Below are 23,460 nucleotides of genomic sequence, written 5' to 3'. Positions count from 1 at the left end.
CTCTCTCTCTCTCTCTCTCTCTCTCTCTCTCTCTCTCTCTCTCTCTCTCTCTCTCTCTCTCTGAACACATACCCTCTCTCTGGACCTCAAATGCATTATTTAACTTTAGTAATAAGGGCACCACATCAAAGTTGAATGCACTAAATTTGATCAGACTTCAGAGGTACATCAGTCATACTGAAATGTATTTATACTAAATGTTTTGTGAACATCCCTATCCTGATTATTACTCCATTTAAATAATTTATGAACATCTATAATTGGGCAATACATCAAGACTGATTGAGCTAAGGTATTAGGCTCGTTGGTCATACATAGATGTGATAATGCCGAACGTCGAGCATGACATGCGGATTATCAGCCCATTTGCGTAATTAACTATTTTTTATATTTAAGTTATATATCGAAACTGAATCCAATCAATACTGGATCCAAATTCTGTAGAACATTGGTCATACTTAATTATTGTACTAGTTATTATTATTATTATTATTATTATTATTAGTTTTATTGGAATGACGTAGTGAAAATTGGCTCTAATATATTTAATAAATTTCTGCAATTCGGACATTAAACTGAATGCACTAAATTTGATCAGACTTACGAGGTACGAGAGTCATACTTGGTTTATGTCTTGCTGAAAGTTTTATGAGCATGATGTCCTGAACGTTAGCTCATTTGCATATTAAATAAACTTCAGAAAGCACGCAGTATAGCAAAGCTAAATGCGCGTGAAAAAGCTTTATACAATTTAGTTATCTACGAATGGTAAATTTCTTGTAAAAACTGTGAAGCTTAGTTTCTCTTGTAGGCCTAACCCCTTTGGCGAGTAAACACACTGATCACTGTTGAAACTATTGATGATATTCATCAGCGTGTCTGCTCAGTTCGAAACATAGTGAGAACGTAGAGAGACCAGTCTGACGTCATATTTGAAACTGGGACAGAATGTAACAACAATTACAATTATTCGTAAAAGCGTTTGTAAATGTTTGTGTGGCTGTATTGTCAGTCAATGTGCCATCAGGAAAGAGTAAAACTATTCGTATTGCCAATAAACTGTATCTATTTGTAATGAACACAGGATTCTGAAATAGACTGTATGAAAAGAGCTCTACCTTGAAATATGTACTACTCGATCCTTTATCAAACCTGAGCAAGTAATCTTTAAAAACCTATAAATGATCGTGTTCATAATCGTAGACTTTGCTTGCTTCTTTATCCTAGGGAAATATCCGTATTTTAAATCATTTAACAACTTCATGCATCTATAAATGTTGGAAATTTGTCTATATTTACAGAACTTGATAATGTAAATGTGCTCATATCCGATCGATATTTTAATCAGAAGAGAACATCACAAGATCGAAAGTCTCCATTGGTGTGGTAGCAACATAGCGGATAGACGAGCGGAAGGCTATGACGTGTTTCCGGTACTGCCGTAAGTCTGATTCTTTGCTGCCATGTCGGTTGCTAGGAGAGATCTTGATGGCGATTGTGAGCCTGTACTTGATGCTGTAGATGGCTTGAATGACGATGGAGAGTGTACGTGCCCTTCATCTGGCTCAACATTACCGGAAGCTGTAGGGTGACGGTGCTTTGGTGGCTTTGGCTGAACGTCCGGCCAATCATCCCAGCGATCATGTAACAGCTTCCACTTTCCACCATATTGTTTGTCTTTCAAGCTGAGGTTCGCCATGTCCGAGAAGACGTTAGTGAAGTCAAACCTATAACAATAAAAGATCAAAAGACTTTCAAAACAAATTCAACAACCTTTCGAACGACGTTTGAATCGATTTCTAGTAGTTCCAGCTCTTCCAGATTCTAAATGTTTGTAACTTTAACCATAGACCCTCGTTTTTCTCGAGGTCTATGCTTTAACTGTGTAACAGTACATTTCAGGTTTTGCTAACTTTAAAGTTAAATCGACTTTCAGAAAATCGATATAAAACCAACAGTGATGCACTTTGTAAGGGTGTAGATATACAGAGTTTGAAAAACGATTGTTATTTAATAAGAAAATAAGATGCAATGTGAAGTTCACACTGCTTATGAACATCTAAATTTCTTTGTTGTTGACACTTAGCGGTTATGAACTTGAAAGGAGTAGAATGCTCTGACATGCTCAACGTTTTCTGCAGAAGAGGAGTTGAGCAAAATGTTCAAACTGAAACGGTTTCCTACATCTCAGTGGGGCAACAAATTAGAAGAGAATCAGATATTTTTTGTTATTACGAATTTTAGAGACGATTCTTCCATGTATAACTAATTCCTTATTTCTATCAATACGTAACCGTAGAAATCAAAGTTTCTTCTGAATTAACAACCAGATAGTTTTGTATATTAGATACTCTCGTTACGTCAATACCACAATGCTCAAGCTGCCCTGTTTTAACAAGCCTTTTCGTTGTTTTAATTATGATACGATTCGTGGGTCTCTTTCACATTGATCGCGAACTTGTTAACACTACATCAGTCACAGATTTTTTAAAAGTCAGCACACATCTAATCAAGGCTGATTGTGTTTGTTGTTTGTACGGTGAACTGAAACAAAATCGCGTCATTTATTGCATTAAACTCTAAAGCTGAACAGGTCCGTTCAGTTCATGAGGTCATGTGTGTAAATCGAAAAAAGGTTTGGCCATTGAAGAGAATAGACCCTTTCGGGACGCCACAATGAATTGACTTACAGGAGGATGACATATTCTGTTGACTCTTGCGATTGACACGTTGGTTTTGAACCACTGAGAAGATAATCTCTCTTACGATAGTGATTTACTAATATAAGCTAAGACATAAGAAAATATGTCGTTGAGTAAACGTATCAAAGGCTTTCTAATCTCAGTACGAAAGTTGAATGGTAATATCTGTGATGACCTTTGACCGAAGTCTAGTTTACCGGTGTTGTCAAGGTGTACTTTATTGACCTGGTATCAGTTGAGGCCCTTCTTCATTGTCAACTGATTTTGAAATTGTATATTCCTAGGCAATCCAGTTAACACATAAGAAGATTGTATAAACGCGGGTCGTAGGGTCAACACCAGCTATTCGGTATTTAGTCGCATGCTGAAGCCGCATTAATCTGATTTTTCGTTTTTCAAATCATTGCATTGCATGGGCAAAGGTACAAATACATACATGCATGCATGCATGCATGCATACATACATACATACATACATGCATGCATGCATGCATGCATGCAATCAGTGGCGGCTAGCGGTTCGCCTGCATTGACTCTAGAGCCTGTGGTACGTTCACTATGAATGCCTAGCTCTGCATGGCAGGGCTGTGTGTTACCGGCGTTAAACAGCCTCCCACCACAGCCCCGCAGACTGATATAGGAAAAATAGTGACAATGTCACTGGTCGCTCCCATATAGTTATCAAAACAAGCTAAAATCAAGCTAAAAGATTTTTTTATCACAAATAGAAACAATTCCCCCAATAAAATAAAATTATACAAATTTCACCAGAATTTGATCAAATCTTACTGACGTCACCCGTAAAAACCTCTACACTAAGTTTCAACTCAATCGGACGTGTGGTTTCAGAGTTAAAAAAAATTTTTGATCAAAAATGAAAAAAATAGCCAAAAAATGCAAATATGCAAATTTCACCACGATTTGCCCAGCTTTGAGAAAGGTCACTCCTATGCACTTCCATACCAAGCTTCAAATCAATCAGACTTATGGTTTCAGAGAAGAAGATGTTTTGACCAAAAATGGGAGAAAATTACAAAAAATTCATGAAAAATAGCAAGTCCAAGATACGCATGCATGCATGCATGCATGCATGCATACATGCATACATACATACATACATACATACATACATACATACATACATACATACATACATACATACATACATACATACATACATACATACATACATACATACATACACACACCAACACACACATTCTTGAACGCCAGTATTCAACCAAATGTATTATAGTGCCATCACCAAAATCCAGCATGAGCAAGCAGCTTGAATGACGTTGGCGAGTGTACAACAAAAATGTCCTATAAGTAAAACTGAGCAGTCAATTCCAATGAATGGCACTTTGCAATCTTGCGACACATCGGTACATAACGTATCACACAACACACTACAGTGTCTTCACACAATGCAGGTAAGGCCAGGAGGAATAATCATATTGTTCATGGGAATCGTTGCTTCTACTTTGGCCAACTTGGATTTTTTAGTACTGCAAATCCATGCTGCAACTGTTTTACATATAGGGCATTTTTGTTGTGCATATTTTTACATTTCTTTTTGTTTTCTTCTGGGGACATTTGGAAATGTTCAGGATTTGTTGTTTACACTGCCTGTAGATGTAATTCTTCTATTATTGTGGGCAGTTTGTATTATCTAGACTCCAAGTCATCAGTAACTGTGTACCTTGTGGGGGATTTTTTCCGGTTCATGAAAAATGAAAAAAATCGCTCGCCGCTGCTGCAGCCTTGCCAAAGATATACGAGTAACATTTTTTTCCCTGGCCACACGCGGTTCATTTGTGGAATCGTTTTTCTACGCCAACGTGCATGTCCTTGCACACCGTACGAACTAGGATGGTGTATAAATGCTCAATTAATCTGATGAGGAAGTTCTGATACGTTTCCCGCTTATTTCCTCATTTTTGATTATCCAGAACGCACTACCCGGAAAAGAAAGCTGAACGGTATACCAAGTCTGAGAGTGGCAATTCATCATAAATACGTTCAGAAATGTCATTCACTATATCAATAAATTTTTAAAGTATGAATCATTACCTCAAGGCGATGGTGACCGTCATTCCAAGGGCATCGATCACATTGACCAGATCTTCGTTCTTTTCTGTCACAAAGATTGTCCAGATTGTCTTGGTTATATACACAGAAACAATGGCGAACTCGGCAGCGTTGGTCAAAGCAGCAAACAGGAAAAGGAGAAAGGACAATAGCTTCGCTCCACAACATTGCCTGGCAGCCCAGGATAGTGGACCGTTTTCATTAGAGACTGTGAGTAATATGAACCAGGTAAGTACGCCAAACGGAAGAACCAGGTACCTCTTGTCATTGACTCCCTGTTTAGCATTTTCAGCCGCCACATAGACATAGAAATAGTAAAACATTACGAATAAGAGTGCTATGAAACGTTTCATAAACCAGCTGTGTTTAAACACCGAGAACCAGCCTAATACATTACAAGTTCCCCTGGCTTTGTAGCATAGGATATAGAAAACCGCGGACAGTGTCACCACAACGACAGACAAGACAGGCTCCAAAATTTGCACCTCTCTTGCGAACTCATGAGAGATTAGCGAGTCGTTCAGGTCGGTGAAATTGCAGTTCACATTTGACAAGTGTTGTTCGAGGCATTTGATTTCGATGTATATCTCCAGCGAGACGAATACCCCAGCAGCGGCTATGCAGCCAGAGGCGACCAGTCCGGTGAACACGAGAGGCACGCAGAGACACCAGGTGTCCGCCATTGCACTATGAAGGAAGTATTAAACACGGCAGGTTTCAGGCACACATGAAACCGAAAGCTTCATTTCTGACAAAGAAAATGTCGGCCATCAATACACCCACACAATGCTGATAAAGAACTGAAAAGAGAGGTAAACTATCAATACACATGTAATGTATGGGTCCGTGCCATCAAATTCCCCGTCACTGCAAATGCATGTTGTGAAATGCTGAGAGACACTGGAAAATGTATCCTAATATTCATTGCCTATGTGATGAAGCGACAAGCATTTCTACAACGCAGTCACTGATTTGGCTTTAGACAAGCTGGAATAGCTAAAGGATTGGTATACGGCTAATTTGACCATGGCGGTAAAACGTTTTCGGTACTCTCCATACAGAAATCAAAATAGGAAAAAGTAGAATGGTGATTTCTTTGCCTTACTTCCTTCCGGTCGGAGAACAAAGGTTACATTTCTTGTTGTTTGGATGTTTGGTCTAATTTGAAAGAGCATGTTGTCAAAATGATGTGTAAGACAATGTACAGATATTTTCATCACGTTTATTGACGTGTAATACCATATACCTCTTTTTAGGGTTTATGGTAATACTTGATATATCGCCGCTTGGAAGTTGAATGTACATCAAATCAATATTTATCTTCATAATTTAAACGCGTACAATCGAATGGATAACTTATCAGCACCCCATTAGATGTACTCATCGAACATTGAACGAGTTGTTCAGTCTCAGCTCATCGTAGTTATCTGAGGACAGGCACGATTTTTTATCAGTTTTCGTATCTCTTAGAAATTATGGACATAATTTTCAACAGAAAACAAAAGAAAAATACAGTTTCACTCGTTGATGTAAACAGGCACTTGTGCGGTAATCAATTATAATTGCCGCAGAAGAGACAGAGGTGGGCGAGCAATGTCTAAAATGAAATAGCGGGCGAGTAAATTTGTTAAAAATGCGTTTGCTCAGCGAGCAGCTTAGTAAAATCTCAGGGGGCATGGAAAAACTCGGGGTTTTTTTCCATTGGTTTGAAAGATTTGGTGGTAGGGAAAGGATATCGCGTGAGTTCCGTTGAGGAGGAAGACTAGCGGGTTATTTCCACGGCTGTGCCAGGCGCAGACCATTTAGTAAATTTGTCAGTAAGCCCATACTTTTTGTCAACTTTTGATTTTATTTTGGCTCAGTATATTTAATCTTCCAGATTTCCAATAAAATACGGAAAGGAATAAGTTCATCGCGAACTACACGTGTCTGGCATGTCTGTGACTGAGTGCGACCGTCCGAAAGAACTATACTGCCAGCCGGTGGCGGCGTACGTCTCTTGGGCTAACTGATTGTCACTCAGATTTTTATCTGAATTTTTCTAGCATGAACATGATCTGATAATGCATTTCAAAATTGAGGCACGAGGTCATTTGGCTCCTTAGACGGATGATGGCGCTACAGGCCAGGCAAAATCAAGTCGAGAATAATTTCAAATACCTTTCAAAAACTACACATCAGTATACACAGTCACCCGTATTGAGGTGAAATCTAACCAGCAATCAGCTTACATCATAAATGCAGACAACTTTGTATTATGAGACTGATTGCTTACTCAAAATCCCATTCAGAATATATTGCATGTAGATAAGATGAACAGAGATGTATGGCCATGGTAATGGAGAAAGCACGCCTGTACAAGACTCTACATGGGACTTTGTGAATGGTTTGTCTCTATCTATTAGTGCACATATTCGCATTTGTCCATTCTATCAACATTTTCACACCAAATTCATGTTTCAGCAGAAAGATCTGCAACTAATAGTACAAACCCAAGCATACTACGGCAAACATTTTATTTATGGACTGATGGAGAGAAAAACAAAAGAGTATGTTCAACAGGATTATAGAACACTAATGGAATAAAGGCTTCATTTCAAAATATAAAGGAAATATATAACTTAGCAGTGTGCAAGAAACATCATATCTAGACCCTGACAAAGTTACTTGTAAACAAAGTGACAAAGCATAATAAAACTCTTCACATAGATACAGAGCACTAAACATCAGGATATAGCCTTTTCCAGCGACAAACTTCATTCAATTTGATTTTTCTGTTTTGAACAGATAGAATTCTTCCATTTATCTTTCCAGCTGAAATTTCCTGCCAAATCTTCAAATAAATACAGAGTTGATCATGCATAACTGGAGCAAAAAAATTAATATTTGAATATCTTTTGAGTTCACAATATATATACAACATTATCTAAGATATTATATATCTAAAAAATAACTAATAAAAACAGAGTGGAAAAGATTTCCAATTTTTCTGTGGTTTCGGACAAAATGTAAACATGAGGTTTCGTAATCTCATGACAAAATTCATGTGTTGTCCATTGTCAAAATAAAATACAGTGGGAAGAAATGGACTTCAGACACTATTACGTGATGGAAACCTGATCAATACATGGATTTTGATCTCAATTCTGTTTCAAAATTTGGTGTTTTGAGTATACTTAAACTTCACAACACAAGGGGAAGTCCCTAGATGTTGATCAAGAGTACCAGTGATGTTTGGATCAGGCCAAAGGTCATGTTTGTCACACGGCTATGATTAACAGAGCAAGGTGAACAGTGCAACGTGACAAGTGAAAGTTCCACAGTGCAAGACTCATCTTACCCTCCCAAGTCACATGACATGACATACTCTTATTATGAACATCATTTCATGAAAGTTAACTTCCAACTAGAGTATACCGTTAACGTCACTAACATCATCATGTTTGGTGGCACCATGATGCAATTTGGACTTGGCAAAACGTTGACTGATAAGTTTTCCACTTGTCAGAACTTACACATGGCTGTTATTCTCTTGGGGCTGTGCCTACAATAATACATTTGATAGAATGACTGTATGTGTATTATATACAAAATCCTACAGAAACTTCTCTGACTTCAAAAGCCCTTGAACACTTGAATATTGAATAAACTTTATGTCAATAGATATCGCATGGACATTGCAGAATAAAGTTAATGTAAAATCAAGAACTGCTCCATACAGCAGAAGAACTGTGTACAAAACTATTCACGTGACAATTATTTTCTGTTGTCTAACTCCCTGCCTCATCTGCCTATGGTAATTTTGTTCAAAGGTAATACCGGTATGTCATGCATATGTCAAAGGTCAAGTCGGCCATTCCTTGCTGTTTGCAGGTAACATGAGCGAGTGAGTACGTCAATTATTTTACTACATATAAAAATCTGAGGTGGAACTCTCCCGTAAATGTAACTAAACTTTTGTCTTCACCTCAACGAAATTTATCTCATTTTCTACATATAAGTTACATCAAATGTTGCAAGTTCATGTATGTTTTCAATTTCAAATGAATGAACGCCGATGGAAGTTCTCATCAACTGGAAGCACAAGTACAAAGTCATATGTCACTCACTCTGAAAAAATCAGGCACTTTTTATAAAGTCAAGGCATAAATTCAAACAGACCCAAACACTGTAGTATACCAAACCAATCCTAAATAAGATATTTGCTTTCCTGGTACTGTAACAGCTAAAATAAAATGTTTGTGACATCTTTCAAATATTGTGAAGGAGGTATGACATAAAAATTCACTATGACCGTGTGAAAATTTCTAGGCAAGGTTACACAATCTACAGCATTTGTAAATAATACTCTTTACACCCTGCATGTGTCAAGTGTGATTGACCAAATTGCAGCCAATCAGAAAAGTGCTTTTAAAACCCATGATCAATACCAAGAACCGCCCTGAATTCACTTTTGCATGATTGACGTTACAGACATTCTGATTGGTCATGTGTCCCCCTCTGGATATGCAGATCACGTTACACTATCGCCTCGTTGTTGTGATCGTTGCTCAAGATGAGGGTCTGATCTCGGCGGTAAGGTGACATCTGAAGTTGGTAGTTCGGTATATCATTATCATCAGCCTGCAAGTAAACAAAAATACACAATGTGTCATTCAACAAACAATTACATAAAACTTGCCCTTGACTACAAACTGTCCCTACTCATGGCATTCACCAAGTAATCTACTCTATACAGAATTCCTTGCAATACTGAGATAATATTTACAGGGAAACAGGAGATACTATTAAGGGTAATTTACTTTTCATTTTTGTTCAATTTTTAAAGCTCAATAACCTGTCCAAGTGGTGCATTTTCTGGAATTTTTTCCACCCCTGAAAGACAGTTTCTAGTTTCACTCTCAAAATTACATTGACATACCTAGTGCCAGACTTGTCAACACAGCATGTGATGCGACTCTGTTATAATCAACATCCCTCAGAGAATATTTTGAAATTACCGGTAACGCATGAATTCATTGAATGATTGTGTATGATGGGTATAAAACATTCACCACAGAAAAATAACATGGGGAAAATGAGGGTGGGAATCCTATTATTGTTTTGCTATTGCATATTTTGTGTTAACAGTTGGGATTTTCTGGGGAGGGAGATGGACAGCTGTGGTGTGGATAGCGTAGTGTATATAGCTTATAAGCCCCACCACTGTCAGAAACAATTTACCCTTTCACCACCATGGTTTGGCCCAAACCCATTGATATCAATGGTGGTTGTGGAATTGTTTACAGGGAATTGGGGGTGAACAGGTTTAGTAGCAGTCAGCTCAATTTGTTTCTGATATTGCACTTGATATGAAACTGTTAACAATAAATAGAAGACCGTGCAGACTGAGTATTAACCGGTAAATTTCAAAGTTTTTATCCCACATGCATACAGTCTGAGAGAAGATGACATTCCAACAGCCGTGATAAAGCTGCTCATGCACAAAGAAATTTTCCAATCACCCAAAACACCATGGTGAGAGAGAGAGAAATGAACTTTGACCTCGCTATGCAGTGGATAGCTGTCATCTTCATTGTAGAACACGATGGGTTCTACGTTACCGCTCCTGCCCTTCCTGTGCTGTTTTGAGTGACACGTTCCACGTGAGCAAATCATGAGAAAGCGGTAAAAATGAAGAAGACACATCCGTATTCACTTGTTAGTAATGTTAGCGTATGTGCCACCGCAGAGTTCAGCACAACGGAGGCAAAAGTAGGGATTAATACTAATTGGATGATAAGATACTCCAGCATACAAGATTCATGTGAAAAAAAATAAAAACACTGAAAATAAGAGGTACAGCTTTCCTGTTATATTTACAGTGCACAAGTGGGCTGTATTTTTCAGGTCAGCACAGACAAAGCATTGATTGTACTGCAGTACACGTACACGTACATGCCATTTATCATCATAAAATTTATTTCACACTACGCATTGGCTCCTGAGATCAAAAGATGACCCTGCACTGCAATTTCTTTCAAATATTACCAGCCCAATGCTCACACACATACTGGTATGTTCAGTCAAAACTTGTAATGACAGCATTTTGTTGTGCATGTTATCTTCTAATCATAAAATTATTTTCAGACAAATAAAGCTTATGTTGCTATCTCTTACAAGGGATTACAGAAAAAAGGGGCAATAGAATGAGGAGAGGTGAAAATAAAAGTCTGTTGACTAGAACAATCCATGATTGTGGTGTGAAGGGCTTGAACTAGTATTGTTTTCATCTTTAAAGGGTAACAAAATGCTTATATAAGCTTAGTAAGATTTAGAAAGTGGTGTTGAATTCATTCTACCAAACATTGTACGGTACCAAAACAGCGCCCTCTATTGTTTATAGCTGTACATGCTGGCTGTAACCTTGCCTTGATAAAGCTTCTGCATTTGCTCATCACATTTGACAGGTCTTACCTGTGAAAGTCGTTCTCGCTTCATCCTTTCATCGTCTTCATCTTCATCGTCAAGATCATCATCGATATCTTCTAGCAGGTTTGCAGTGGATGGCGCTGCAGCTGACTCATGAAGACTGGGGTCTGAGGTTAAGGTCAATGATCACAATTAAGACCACAATTTGATTATTTTATCCTGTCTTCCACACTAACCAAACTGAAAATGTCATCTGCAATTTTGTAAAGATTTGCTTTGAAAATTTTTTTGCATGCATTTGGTGTTAGTGGTACATATTGCCAATTTCTGGCCATCTACATTGTACGTTTTGGTCTAGTGTCTCTCTATAAAGTTGTAGAAAAACACATAACTAAAAAAGTGCTGAATACTTTTTCAGTGTGATTAAAAGCTAGTCTCTTCATAATACAAAAATTGAGTTTCTCAGTCAACAATATAAAATATATATACATGACAGAACCACATTTTCTGCATTTCACATATACAGCTATATACATGTATCATACAAGAGAAAAAAGTGACTAAAGGTGGGAGAGGACATACTACAGAAAGTTGCGCTGGAAAAAGACAAGATCTATTGTCAATTGGAAGATGTCATTGCTGTGTAAAAGGATACCTGGCCTTTGCACTTCGTTTCTTTTTTCTCTGAAACCTCTTTGCCAACTGTGCAAACTTCTTTTTAGTGGCTGAAAGAAAGCAGAAAGAATTGAGAATATGAAACAAATCAAAATTTTACAATCTTGCAACTTACAATTGTCCCTTTGTGTAAACATCTCTAAATCAGATTGGTAATATCATATGACTTCAAACGTTTCTACAATGATAAAAGCCATAACGCGAAATCTTTACTATCATGAAAATAAACATGATCTCTATTACATCTATTGGTTTATACAGATTTGTAACTGAGCTATACATACATAACATATACATATACGTACATACATACATAGATACATAGGTACAAATGTACATATGTACGCATGCATACATACATATCTCTCTGTCTCTCTCTGTCTCTCCCTATATATATATATATATATATATATATATGTAAGTGTATGTGTGTGTGTGTGTGTGTGTGTGTGTACTGTATATGTTTTTACCTTCTTTGCTGAAAGAAAACACATCCAAACTTAAGATATTTTTTAAAGTAATATATATCCCTACAGAAATTCAATGTTGCAGAGTTACATTCCCAACTCCCTGCAATTAAATCCAACCAAACAACTTACAGCCATCACGATACATATAAGCCTTGAAGGTAAAGAGTTAATGGCAGTAGAGGGAATAAACACGTTAACAATTGAAATTCTAACTATGCACACTTTACATAGCGAGGTCGTATTTTTGTTAGAATGAGGCTACAGTGTATGGAACAGTCTTTTTTGGAACTCTCAAATTTTCACAATAGTTTGATGTTCTGCTGAATATTGGACTTATTTTGAAGATTGTGGAGCAACTTGTCCAATATATCACCTTGTTCTTGTGAAATTAATAAATTCAATTTTTTTCCCACTTGTATTACAATAGGGATAATGGCAATTTCGAATTTCAAATATCAGTAAAATTTAGGTTGTTTGTACAGTCCAAACATTTGCCGAGTAACCCTAATTTTTATTCTGGATTCGGATAGTTCTAAGTTTCCTTGGGGAAAATTTGAACAAAACTCAAAAACTTTCTGATTTGAGGAATCACAACTTTCAACTTAGGATTTGCTAATGCCAATTCACATATCTATACTAAATTGTTCATGTGCATGCTTACATATGGTTTATCAAACCCACTCTTCAAAAAGTATACAAACCTGTGTCATCTACGAATCGTATTGAGAGCAGAGTGAAGAAATAGAAAGTAAAAAAGGAAAAAATCAACTTACATTTCCCCATGTGAGACAACTTGTCCTTAAAATCTGCATCTTCCACCTGGCTACCCTGTTGAGATGTGCCGTAAGCACCCGCTGTAGCACCGTGAGCTCCCACGCCCAGCTGAGGGTCATGGGAAGAGAGAGAGGAAACACCGCCCCCAAGAGTTGCTCTCTGGTCTAGAAAAATATGACAAAGTTGCAGAGAAAACATGGCAGTTCATTCAAGAGTGGAGCGTGCACGAATATGAATCTGGATAGAATGATGAAGATGTGGTATCAATGAATGAGGGCGACCTGAACTCGTATTCAGATACATGTGTAGTGAGTCCAGTTGATGCACCATATTTAGTGATAGTACACTTGTCATGATAATGTGTGTAGCAACATGTTTTTCCAATAGTCCAAAGCTATGTGTTGAGCACAAGCAAGCATAAGAAGAATTATAAGCTTCATGATTGATACAATGCCATTAATAATCATGAGGTGATATGTACTAGGGCATAGAAGAAGCTGTTCTGTCATAAAATATTTGCCACTTCTGATAAGCAAGACTAAAATTAAGCATGCTGTTATTGCAGAGCTAAATACACTGTTATATAACGCTATCTCTGAATTCAGCAATAGATGTAAAGAATATCCTCCCAATGCAATATGTATCCAATATATCTACATGTGATATATTTTCCCTTGCTGTTGAACATCATCTTAACGTTTGTAGCATTGCAAACATTCCTAAAAAGTGCATTTACCAGTATGTCTATTACATGATAAACCCGTCAGATGTATCACATGCCTTGAGACTAGAATGCAAGGTTGAACGGCCTTAAATCTTTGGACACTTTCCTAAATTGAAGGTTTTGGGGTTGCAAACTACAAGATTCACAAGGGTTCTTCAAATCTTGTTTTCAAAACATTAAAGAGTTTAATTTTTGTCATTACATTGAACACAGTAACGGGTAACAGCTTTAAATTTCAAATATACGTAAATTTGAGTTGCAAGTTAGCTTTCCGATAGAAAGTTTCCCTTTTAAAGTACATGTATGTATTTAATTGACTACCATTCATGATTTTGCCCACTGGTAGTAAATAAGGATACAAGTCAATCTGGTTGAAAAAATAGATTCTATCTTCAAATTATTCCTGACAAGTTGATAATATCATAATTGCAATATCTATTGGATTTGTTCGGTGACTATTTGTGCACATACAATAGGATGTCAGAATAAATTGCCTGCAGTGATCTAGTAGCTTGCATGTAAATGGTAAGCAAAGTTTTCTTCTAAAAAGTCGACCAAAAGCCAAGGCAATTAGGAAAAAAACACCACTGAGACAGATATCTTTCACAAAATGAGCCATGATCATTAGTCACAACACAGCAGAGATAGATCACATTGTAATTTGAACGCTAAAGTATATTTGCTCAATCTTTTCCTCCAATACCAATGCCTTGATCAATTACAATTATGTTAATTACGAAAATAACATGACAGTAGAGCCACAATGCATGCTTGTGCTGAAAATCTCAAATCAGCGGTTTCATGGCCTTTGAGCAACCTTACCTTTAGCTACATCACCAGATGGCATTGTCAAGGCATCATGCAATGAATTCTGGGAAACCTTACCTCTCTCTAGTGAAGCGATAAATTCCGGAGACGTTTGCAGTTCTCTGAGGAACTCTTCATTTTGTAACATGATGGCAAGTTCCTCATCATCTAGCCTTTGTTTCATCTCAACATCATCTTTGTCAATTTCACTCCGCTGTTGTCGGTTCTGTTCCAGTTGTTTCTGGAGCTGTGGTGTTGCCATCGACTGAAACAAAAGGGTTCAAAATATCTGCTTACCACAACATCTTATGCTGTTTCCTAAATAATTATTTTCATTTATGCAAAATGTATTAATGAGCATTGTTCCAGTATGCAAATCAAGTTATAATCAATGAGTCATTGTCAATGGAGAATATTTATTAGCCAAAACTGAGAAATATGTATACTGCATCAGTGTAACCCTTTGAGTGCTGTAATTTTTCCCATCAAAATTTCAGTGCAACATTTTACCGATTTTTATGCATTTTGCTATTATCTTTTTGATGATTTTGGACCAAATGAACATCACATTTCATTGGCTACATTTTTTCACTAAAATTTTAGCAAAAATCTGGAAAAAACTTGACTGGGGTATATTTTGTAAAGGCACCAAAAATTGACTTCTGCGCTCAAAGAAAAGAATGGTCTAAACACAAACTACTCTACAACACCTATACCATATAGCTGAATAAACAACTTTCTCACTCCTCATCGAAATGTGAAAAGTTTTGTGTCTTTTAATAACAGACAATATACCATTTTTGCATAAACGTGTCTGAAAACTGCACAGCAATATGAGTCATAAGCACCAACACTGCATTCTCTAATGCTTGCTCCGCTCTAACCATAACATCCAATCTTAAAATTTGCATCTTCTTTCTGTCACTGCAAGGTGCCCTTGGTGGTTACAAAATCAATCTATGACTAAAAACCCAAATGCTGAATCCAGCACATCAACTATTCAATGCATGAATGTACACACTTCAGTTTTTCCATTCAATGCGATCCTTCCAAGGAAGAAAATTTCAGTTGAACTTGGTAGTGAGAAAAGACAGTCAAAGTCCCCTTAACATTGTAAAATTGGTCTTACAAAGAACTTGAACAGTCACGAGATTTGTTCTAACTGAAACATGTCCAAGCTCAGAACCTCATTACCTGACTGTTTAATGAACTTAGACAACAATAACCATTGTTTCAACCCTGTGCTTGCTGGTTTTTATGATGCAGAGTTTACAATGTTGCCATAAATTTTGTCTTTATAAAATAACACAGTATTTGACTCAGTGACATAAGCATTAAGTGTGGATAAAATTTGATTTCATTGTTGTCATACCTGTTGTGAAGGGGACCCAGGTGATGATCCCACTCCCATTCTGAGGAAGTCGTCTGGCAATGAGCCCAGCAGTGGTGGATTCCAACTCCTGTACGGTCTGCTGGGGGGTGTGGTCATCTGTGGTGACGCCGGCAATGGTGTCCCCGTGGCTGGGGGTGTGTAAGGTGGGGTTGGATCCTGTTGTGCAACTGAGTCCGGCCGGGCATGTGGAGTGTATGCTGGCGGAGGCTCATCGTCATCAGATGTTGGTTCAAATACCTACATAGCACAAAGAGAAAGATGACACAAACATAACTCCCGGTATTCCCTAGCCAGATGAAATAAAACTTTTTTCAAGTACTGTGGCTTGAGTTGTATCAGAGTGAGCTTGTAATAATCACCTACAACATAATATTTTATGACAATAAAATATCTTGAAGAAATAGAAGATGAATAATCATTTCATTATATTAACCCACAGACAGTAGTGGGTCTTCCCATCTGCTGTCAGTGGTTCAATGCGATGCTACAACACTGCTGAAAAACACTATCCACTCAAATATTTAATATTTTGAGTGCTATCATTTTTTCCCGCTAAAAATTTAGTGCAATGTTTTACCAATTTTTATGAATTTTTCTGTAATTCTTTTTGATAATTTTGGACCAAATGGACATCACATTTATTTGGCAACAATTTTTTGTCAAAATTTTGGCAAAAATCTGAAAAAAATTGACTAGGGTATATTTTATAAAGGTGACAAAAAATGAATTTGGCGCTCGAAGATTACAACAAACAAGTATACACCACACTTATCAGTCAACCTTTTCATCCTGCTGGATTATTTTTGCTACCTCCACGATACATTGCCACTTTTTCATATTCAATGCAATTAATTATCTGTCTATGTATGTTGTGTGTGTTTCTACTTTCTTGTCATGCATATATCCATGTCTTTTGTTTGAGTTTGGCTCTATGATTTCCTTGAAATAACAAAAATCAAGCTACTTGAATGCCTGGGAACCAGAGAAATATCATCCTTGTCCATGTGACAGCATCTATTTTATTATAATTACAAAACTAATTTTCCCAATGTCCTTGGTGTCTAGACAGCACTTCTCATTTCATCCTAGCTTTTCAGCCATGACATACAATTTCCATCGTCAAATTTGTATCATTTTCATTGTCTTAATTATCTATTCACTGGCCGGATAAGAACTGTACACCATATGTAGCTGTTATTGAACGGACATAACATTTCTGCTAGTCAGAGCTTGAGCCCCATAAATCAATCAAAAGCTTACAGGATACATGTTGTGGTGTTTTTTAAACTATGCAAATTTTGTCACAAAAAGACCGCACAGATAAATTTAATATCTTATCCACAAGAATTGTTGAGATCTAAATCACAGTGAATATGATTCATTAGAGACCGAGAAAATGCAGTAAATAATAGAACATGAAAATGGGAACGGTGTCAAAATTTACGATTTTAGTACTTTCAACTTCTTCTTTTGCTGTAGTAATATGGTAGTTGTAAACTAATCATTTATATACTGAAGATTGTAAAAAATAAAGAACATTTCTGTTTTGGAACTATTTTTACATTATGCCACAGTGGAGGACAACAACAGGGATTATTCAGCTATTCTGTATGATGCTTTACAGGCTCGAAATTAACTTTTTTCCCTGGTAGTCCCATAGGGCTACCATTTTCTGAAGTTCGTAGCCCAGAGACAAGGTCTGGTAGCCCATGCATGGATGAAGAGGGGTTTTTTGTGAAGGATTTTTTTTTTATATCTAGATAATGAACGATTTATTTTGCATGACATCAATACCTGCAGATCATAGCCTTAGGAGAACGGTATAGCATGTGCAGTGGACAACGGTGACGCCTCAAAGTTTGACGACCTATTCAAACACATACGCAGAGCTTATAGGCAAATTTTGATGTTTGCAATGATAACGACTTTTCACTCAGCATGTGTAAACATAACATGGCTAAAATAGATTGGCTATGAATTTCAGGATGACAACTTGGTACAGTCATGTTCCTAATACTTTTGTGGCAATTTTGACTATATTTCCCCACCATATCATGGGACGATCTCATACACTTCGGAAAGCGAAATGTGTGGATGGCCCGACAGCTTTTTCTTTGCAGTTTGAATAATTTTGTGTTTAATTGTGATTGATAAATTGTGATTAAATAACTATGACAATGAAGTTTCATTGGCCATCATTTCCCGAGCCTGTTATCCAAGTACATTAGTTCAGATATACACGTAAATGATATTTTATTGAAAGTTTGTCAAAACAAAGTCGACATGTCCTTTCTGTGTCCCGCTGGGTTGACTGTATGAGCGTTGGTCATCTCACTGGGATCAACATCATGTCACCCACTAAGTAATTTCATGTCCCAGGCTTTGGTAGTCCGTGTGGGCAACCATGTCATTCGTTTTGGTAGCCCCATGGAAAAGTTGGTAGTCTGAGGACACGGGACTACCGCTAATTTCGAGCCCTGCTTTATTTTTGCTCTGATTTAACGTAGTGATGATGTCGCTACTTCACATGATATGACTATTTTCTGAAATATTCTCTCTCTCTCTCTCTCTCTCTCTCTCTCTCTCTCTCTCTCTCTCTCTCTCTCTCTCTCTCAACAAACATTTGATTAATCATGACAATAAATCATCCTCAGTTTTCACGGAAGACACATTCTTGACCAAATTTCTCACATTAACTTCCAAAATAAAACAAATCAAGGCAGACAACCACTCCATTGCTATATCTTTCTATTTATAGCTGATAAGTCATAAAAATAGAAAACTCGTGTTTCATTTTCCAAACAGGACACAGATGTTTGTGATGCATATCGCATAACAAAAACAGCTACAACACTCTAATGCAATTGTGGTTGTGGTTACAGTGGAAAAGTACAGAGGAGTTATACAGTTATTAGCTAAAATATTCATATTTACTCATACAATAGGACAACATATTTTATTCTTATTATTACTGGTGACTTTTGGTATGTTATTTATAAAATTTCTCTTCATTAGAGTTCAAATTTCAGGACACATTCCTGGTATGCCCCCCCCCCCAATAAACATGACTTCTTATTGACTCACATTAATTGTTCACTAACCACTAGAAAATTCTGCACTTTCCAAACATTAGTCTACATGCACAGGCTGACCTAAGTAACCTGCTAGAATCTTCCTAGATTGACTCAATACAAAGATTTCAGAAATCTTGTAGAGGACAAATTGACACGAGTTTTCATGGGTAGGCTCTTTTCACTACAGCTGTATTGAGAAATACATGGTCACAACGTTGAAGGGAAATTCGCCAGAACTTTGGATAATATTTTGATTACTTTTTGTACTGTGAGCAATACAAAGTATTAGCCTTATCAACACACAGCATTGTGTACAATGTATGCACCCTTGATTTTTGGCAAATGTATCATACTGTAGTGGTAAATAATAACATTGCTCATTACACAAACAGGCTGAGTGGACTTAAGCAGTTTTAATATGGCTTTTGGCGTGGGAAATGAAATCCTCTTTTTACAAATATATATTGAAAAATATCGATGCAACATTAAAGTGAATACAAAACTGCTTTTTCTTCAATGCTACCTCATTTTGTGGAGGAGCTGCTATACAGAGCGCTAGTAGCAGTGGACAGACCAACATGTGTAAGACTGGGTGTGAAAGTTATAGTAGTAAAAGACTTACTTCAGGAGGTATGGTATTGTCGTCCACAAAACCATGACGACTGTCTTCTTGCTGCATGTCAACATTCATTACAAGAAGCTGATCTATAGTGGCATCCACGGCGCCATTGTTTGCTCTGAGCACGGCTTCTATAACGTCATGGTCCATCTTAGGAAACATGGTCTATGTCGACAAAATCAAGACAGCATTACAGATCAGATACAAAAGTATGATTGAGAATGCAAATATGTACCGAATTGTAAATTTGACCAAAAAACTTGATGGAATAAACAGATATACAACAGATGCAGGGGTATGGATTCAACTTGCCTGTGCACTCTAGGATTGAGCTTCTGTTTGCAAGTACATGTACATTATTTGACTGTACAGGCGTTGATTTTCATAAAACTTTAAAGGTTCAATTTCACTATAATGATGTTTGACACTTTCACTGATATCTGGTTAAAAAATAGAATGTCACTCTTATGTAACAGTTTCACTGCATTTATCATTCAATTAAAAGCAGCATAATGAAATTCAGAGGATATAATTGATGCTTTCACAGTACATGTACAGGATTCAAAATTCAGAATCAAAATGCATTGTTTTGAAATTCACACATATTGAAATGGTTGATATTTTGCAATGTTTGACAAACATTTTTATGCATTTGCATCATCCTGACCACAAATGAAAGATTATTGTATTTTTCTAATGTTTACAAGTCATCCTAACTTCCTCATTAGAACGGGTCTATTTGAGATTGCTTGCAAATTATTATCACTGTGCTGTATGCATTATATAACCAATCATAATGATCCTAATTTACCTTGAAGTCTGTCATAGCCTGATGAAATTCCAACTGTTTACTTGGAGGAGACACCATATTATTGGCTGTTGCATTATTGGGAGGTCCACTGGAGCTCCGACGAAACTTGTTCTTTTTGCTTTTTCCTGTATTGGGTGGCTGAGACTCGGGTGCCATTGCCATGGTTACAGTGAATTGATGCTGATTTTCCAACAATGATTCGTGACTATTTTTTCTCCAGCTGCCTGGAACCACACTGTGAACTGATTGATTGATTGATTGATTGATGAGGTAATTTGCAAGTGTCTGTCTTTTCCCACTAAACTGTCACAGCAGGGTGTTAAGGTGGTCTGTTCTCTTCCACAATCACACTTGGCAGTTGTCAGAAATATGACTCCACCAAATTCAACGTGTACATCATTGTCTTTATTGGATGCCTTATACAAGGTATCTTGCTCTGAAAACCTGGAATGACAGTAAAGAAAAAGAAGGGCATACGTTCATAAAAATGAGGGTTTACCATGAATTTGCAAGTTGGCAGAATCATCCTGGTTGCATAACATTGTTTTTTTTGAGAGATGTATCTTCTTTTCTATTCTGAACATGATGAACCATCATTTCTGAGTGTACGCCTCATTTTTTGCGGTCTCAATATCAATGATATACTTAATCATATACATGTAGACAGTCTTCTGTTGATATACTTAAAAATGTAGACAGTCTTCTGTTATGCTCTCTGAAGTATTAAAACACCATACTTTCACTCGCAAAATCTGCAATATTAACAGGCTCTTAGAAAACAGAATGTGGTATCATTTTCACAATATGAATGAATGCAACATTCACCTGAACAATAAACCCCTGGTGCCAATAAACCAAACGACCTTTCTATTTTACTGGGTAAATTTCAAATTTTTAATCCCTTCAGAAATGTTCTGTATCGGTCCTATAAAATTGTGATGTGTTTACAGTGCAACGGGGAAACCTCTAAGTATCATTCAAAGGTAAGTCATGCTGGGCTAAAGTTTGGTGGAAAGTTTTATCATACTGTAATGTACATTTTTATATGGTAAATCAATTGTTGGAGGACAAAAGAATTTTGCTCATGCTAAAATGCAATACTGAACACCCAGTCCATAAAGTTGACTGTTTCAAGATACCCAAAAAGTACAGTTGCTCTCATGGGAGCCTCTGTGCATTTACTTTAGGCCAATACTTTAGGCTAATGTACATGAAAGAAGAGAGTACAAAACGAATATACCATCACAACAATACGCATGTGGATATTAGTGTAGTACTCTGCAGTGATATGCTACACTAAAGTCCTCGGGAATACTTTCCAGTGTTTTTGTGAAAACTTCATAGTATCAAAGGCATGTTGTAAGTCAACATATGTTTACCTAATTACAAAATTTTGTTTAAGTCAGCCACTTTCAGCACAGAGTTCACACCATAAGGTTGACAACTGCATGGAACAAAATTGCTCTGTCAATATTGTTATGTCCAATGGACCATGGAGGTAGAACTACCTCCATGAATGGACCAATCTGCTTTTCTTATGAACAAAAGGGCCTGCAATATTTTATTAATTAACACATCCTGATGAAAGAGGAGATAAATGAGTTTTGGCTACAGTCATATCCATAAAACCCATCTATTGTTCATAATGAATGCTTTGTTAAAATGTTATTTGTGAAATGTTACATAATAAATGTACGTGTGTCATTGAAATTAATTATTCCCATCAGAAAATATAAATTTGATGGGTATACCATAATATACTATGCCGAAAAAGTACAAATTCTGTTGGAAACATACAACCATTAACAAGTGTATTTTTCCCCCTTTTTTAAGTAGAAATCCTGATTAGAATGAATGCCGATTGGGCATCACACCATTTATTATGTTAAAAAACATAGTAGATAGTGTGATAGAGGGACCGAGATAGTACCAACCATATGAATGCTTATTAAAATGAAACGACAGAGCTAGAGATGCTCTGGGGGTTGGGGAAGAAAATTCACGAGGACGGTTGAGAATTCCTGCAAAAACATACATGCTATGGCTACTAGTACTAGAATTCACAACATCGCCACGAAGCTTGCTAACTCCATGACCCCCACGGTACAGACAATGTACACATAACACAATGACATGGTGACAATGGTTTTGATGATGAGGCTTTGCCAAACCAGATAAACATAAAACTTGACATGATTGATACGAACTTAATTATGTACATCAGAATGGCTGTGCTAAATAGGATATATTATTTGAATATTAAGGAAACGTTTGCTTTACTAGTGATTGGGTGATATTTATCTTTCATATCCGGGTTTACATCATCAAAAGACCAGGTACACATCAAAACTACATTGTACACGCATTCGCTTCCTATTACACATGTGATTTAGGAAAGTTCCTTACGGGCAAATTCTGTATGCACGTCAGGTCGGTCGTCTCGCATAGCCAATGCAATAAACTTTCAATAAATATGTGTGTCAATCTAATCAATAGGTAAGGAATAGAACTAATGTGCTACCAACCTTATCCTAGTTATTCTGTGAGTTTGTTACGCCTCAATCACGAAGCAGTCGTAAATAAATGTTATCAACCACGATTTTTTTCCGATGATTGGACTCTCGCCGCACTAAGTAAAATTTACCTGCACTGAATTAGCAAAAAGGCTTTCGTTACAAGAAATATTCCATCAGCTCTTGAATTTTCTCGATACGCAGACGGTAGAGTCAAGTGATGATCCGAATTCCAACAGTAGTCGGTGATAAGCTAAATATGCCAGGAAATATCTGGCCTTGTCGTTCAAACAACAGACACGGATATCATGAGCGACCTCAGTCATAGCTCATAAGTCTCGAACCTCCAGGGTCATATGAGGGAAATCTCGTCTGCGACGTGAGTTCCTGTTTTCC

The 23,460-nt window shown here is 37.0% G+C and overlaps 2 protein-coding genes across 5 annotated transcripts; both read right to left on the bottom strand.

Moving 5' to 3' along the window:
• Window positions 1–572: 572 nt before the first annotated feature.
• On the bottom strand, window positions 573–5,588 carry LOC139144872 (uncharacterized). Its single transcript, XM_070715693.1, has 2 exons — window positions 4,776–5,588; window positions 573–1,727 (listed from the first exon to the last, which is right to left on the bottom strand). The coding sequence occupies exons 1-2, from the start codon at window positions 5,474–5,476 to the stop codon at window positions 1,418–1,420; spliced, it is 1,011 nt and encodes a 336-aa protein (XP_070571794.1). The 5' UTR covers window positions 5,477–5,588; the 3' UTR covers window positions 573–1,417.
• Window positions 5,589–7,292: 1,704 nt separating this feature from the next.
• Window positions 7,293–23,403, bottom strand: LOC139144868 (CUE domain-containing protein 1-like). 4 transcript variants are annotated; one of them, XM_070715687.1, is made up of 10 exons: window positions 23,077–23,397; window positions 20,552–20,995; window positions 19,744–19,905; window positions 16,027–16,284; window positions 14,733–14,919; window positions 13,123–13,287; window positions 11,860–11,929; window positions 11,250–11,364; window positions 10,338–10,415; window positions 7,293–9,416 (listed from the first exon to the last, which is right to left on the bottom strand). In XM_070715687.1, the coding sequence occupies exons 2-10, from the start codon at window positions 20,711–20,713 to the stop codon at window positions 9,312–9,314; spliced, it is 1,302 nt and encodes a 433-aa protein (XP_070571788.1). In that variant the 5' UTR covers window positions 20,714–20,995; window positions 23,077–23,397; the 3' UTR covers window positions 7,293–9,311. The 4 variants fall into 4 exon arrangements, with proteins under 4 accessions (XP_070571788.1, XP_070571789.1, XP_070571790.1 ...); XM_070715688.1 differs by having other exon boundaries at window positions 20,552–20,987; window positions 23,077–23,371; XM_070715689.1 differs by lacking the exon at window positions 10,338–10,415 and having other exon boundaries at window positions 23,077–23,403.
• Between the last annotated feature and the right edge of the window lie 57 nt (window positions 23,404–23,460).

Source organism: Ptychodera flava, chromosome 12, assembly GCF_041260155.1.
Source record: "Ptychodera flava strain L36383 chromosome 12, AS_Pfla_20210202, whole genome shotgun sequence".
In the NCBI taxonomy this organism is placed as follows: Eukaryota; Metazoa; Hemichordata; class Enteropneusta; family Ptychoderidae; genus Ptychodera; species Ptychodera flava.
The sequence above is the reverse complement of the archived record's forward strand: the minus strand, read 5'-3'. Positions and strand labels throughout refer to the sequence as shown.